The 1882-nt window shown below is 35.4% G+C and overlaps 1 protein-coding gene across 1 annotated transcript; it reads right to left on the reverse strand.

Moving 5' to 3' along the window:
- Positions 1-243: 243 nt before the first annotated feature.
- LOC132624665 (beta-D-glucosyl crocetin beta-1,6-glucosyltransferase-like) lies at positions 244-1611 on the reverse strand. Its single transcript, XM_060339408.1, has one exon. It carries the CDS (start codon positions 1609-1611, stop codon positions 244-246), a length of 1368 nt encoding a protein of 455 aa, XP_060195391.1.
- Positions 1612-1882: the final 271 nt, after the last annotated feature.

Consider the following 1882-nt stretch of genomic DNA (forward strand, 5'->3'; position numbering starts at 1 on the left):
AGCGGTTAGAAGTACTTCTTTTGAAGTACCATATTGTTGATCATGTAATTTAAATAAAAAGAAATTGAAAACTAATTTTATAATAAGTCAATAGGATGTCCAACATCTAAAAGAAAACAAGCAGACAACTAAAAATTTAAAGACTAGCAAATGTTTCATCCTAATTAACTAGTAGGGCAATAAAACAATCCCAGCTAGTAGCTACCATGTTGTATGACATAAGCATCTAAATAAGAAAAAACCCTAAAAACCGTGAGTTTTCTTGGCACAAAGCTTTTTCAATTCCTTGACAACTTCTTCAATTTCTTCATCTCCTTTGGAACAAAGCATTTCCTTCATATCCTTTGCCTTTTGCCTTATAAATTCACCATTCTTGTCAATCACCACTTGGTTGATTATGGTTGCAACTTCTTCTCTTTGAAGCTTTCCATTACTATCCCTCACAACTTCCACAGCAACGCCAACGTCTTCAACAAGCCTAGAATTAATTGGTTGATCAATATGCATAGGCATTGCGATAATCGGAACCCCATATTTCATGCTTTCCATTACAGAACTCCATCCACAATGACTCACAAATCCACCTATACTCGAATGCTCCAAGATTTTTGCTTGTGGTGCCCATCCTTCAAAAACTTTTCCCCTATTCCCTACCCTATTGAAAAACCCTTTAGGCAATGCCTCTTCAAGTTGAATATTTTCCCCCTTTTGGAACCTTATAGGCCATATAAAATTCACCTTACTATTTTCCAACCCATAAGCAATCTCTAACAAATCTTCCTTGGACAAAAAATATTCACTTCCAAAAGACACAAAAATTGTGGATTCCTTCTCTTTATCATTCAACCATGTTATTAACTCTGATTCCCTATCGTCAACGCTAGGTTCTTGAACTAAAGGTCCAAGAGGTACAACCTTTTTCCCGGTTAAATTTGTGATATAGTCACTATATTTACCCTCAATCTCCTTAAAACTTTTTATCAAAACAATATCACATGATAGGTAGAAACAATCTCTAACTCGCTTCTTATCTTCCTCAAGCTTTTCCACAGGCATAGATGATTCTTGTTTCTCAATACGAGCCATCTCATAATCGCGATAATAAATAGACGAGAAGGGATATTTTATACCTGGCTTCTTGAACACATGCAACATGTAAGCGGTCATTGTGGAGCTGCTACTAATAAATTCCACAGCAGGAATTTTTAGTTCAGCAGCAGCTTTTGGAGCCCATGGTTGGAGAAAATCATAAATCAATAAATTCGATTTTAGGGTTTTCAAGATTAGGGTAAAATCAGGGCTAGCTAAGTCAAAAGCTTCTTTGAGAGTGCTCATGAGATGGGGTGGGAGGCCATTGGTGGTGTGGTAACAAGGAGGAAGATTTGGTAAAGTTTGGAGATGAAGTTCCAAGAATTGGATTGATGGTGAAAATTTCGGGGTAACTTTTTTCTTGATAGAGCTTAGGATTACTGAGGTAGAACACAAGTAAATAGTGAAATTTTTTTGGCTGAGTTTTTTTGCTAACTCTAAGAACGGTGAAATGTGTCCATATCCCAACCATGAGAACATCAAAACACGAAGATGTTCGCAATTATCCATGAAACCGTTCATGATTAATTTCTTGAGTTTTTCACGTCTTTCTCAAACTTACTTTCTTGTTGGAGTTCGTATTTAAAGTTGTTCAACAAGCTTCCCATATGGTAAGTTCACAAAAATATTTGATACACAAACATGTAGAAGGAAAATTCGACAATGTATTTTGGTGTAGATATAACATCTGCATGGTTCATTTTCCTTTTACGTTGATTTACTTTCTTTATTTTGTTCCCTTCCATTTTAGTTTCTCTAATTTATTTTCTTGTTCCTTTTCTATTTCTGGTAA

The sequence above is a fragment of the Lycium barbarum genome, chromosome 12, assembly GCF_019175385.1.
Source record: "Lycium barbarum isolate Lr01 chromosome 12, ASM1917538v2, whole genome shotgun sequence".
In the NCBI taxonomy this organism is placed as follows: Eukaryota; Viridiplantae; Streptophyta; class Magnoliopsida; order Solanales; family Solanaceae; genus Lycium; species Lycium barbarum.

Bases quoted from the DNA above. Each gene is read 5' to 3' on its own strand.
- LOC132624665 (XM_060339408.1), bottom strand. From the start codon at position 1,611: ATGAACGGTTTCATGGATAATTGCGAACATCTTCGTGTTTTGATGTTC.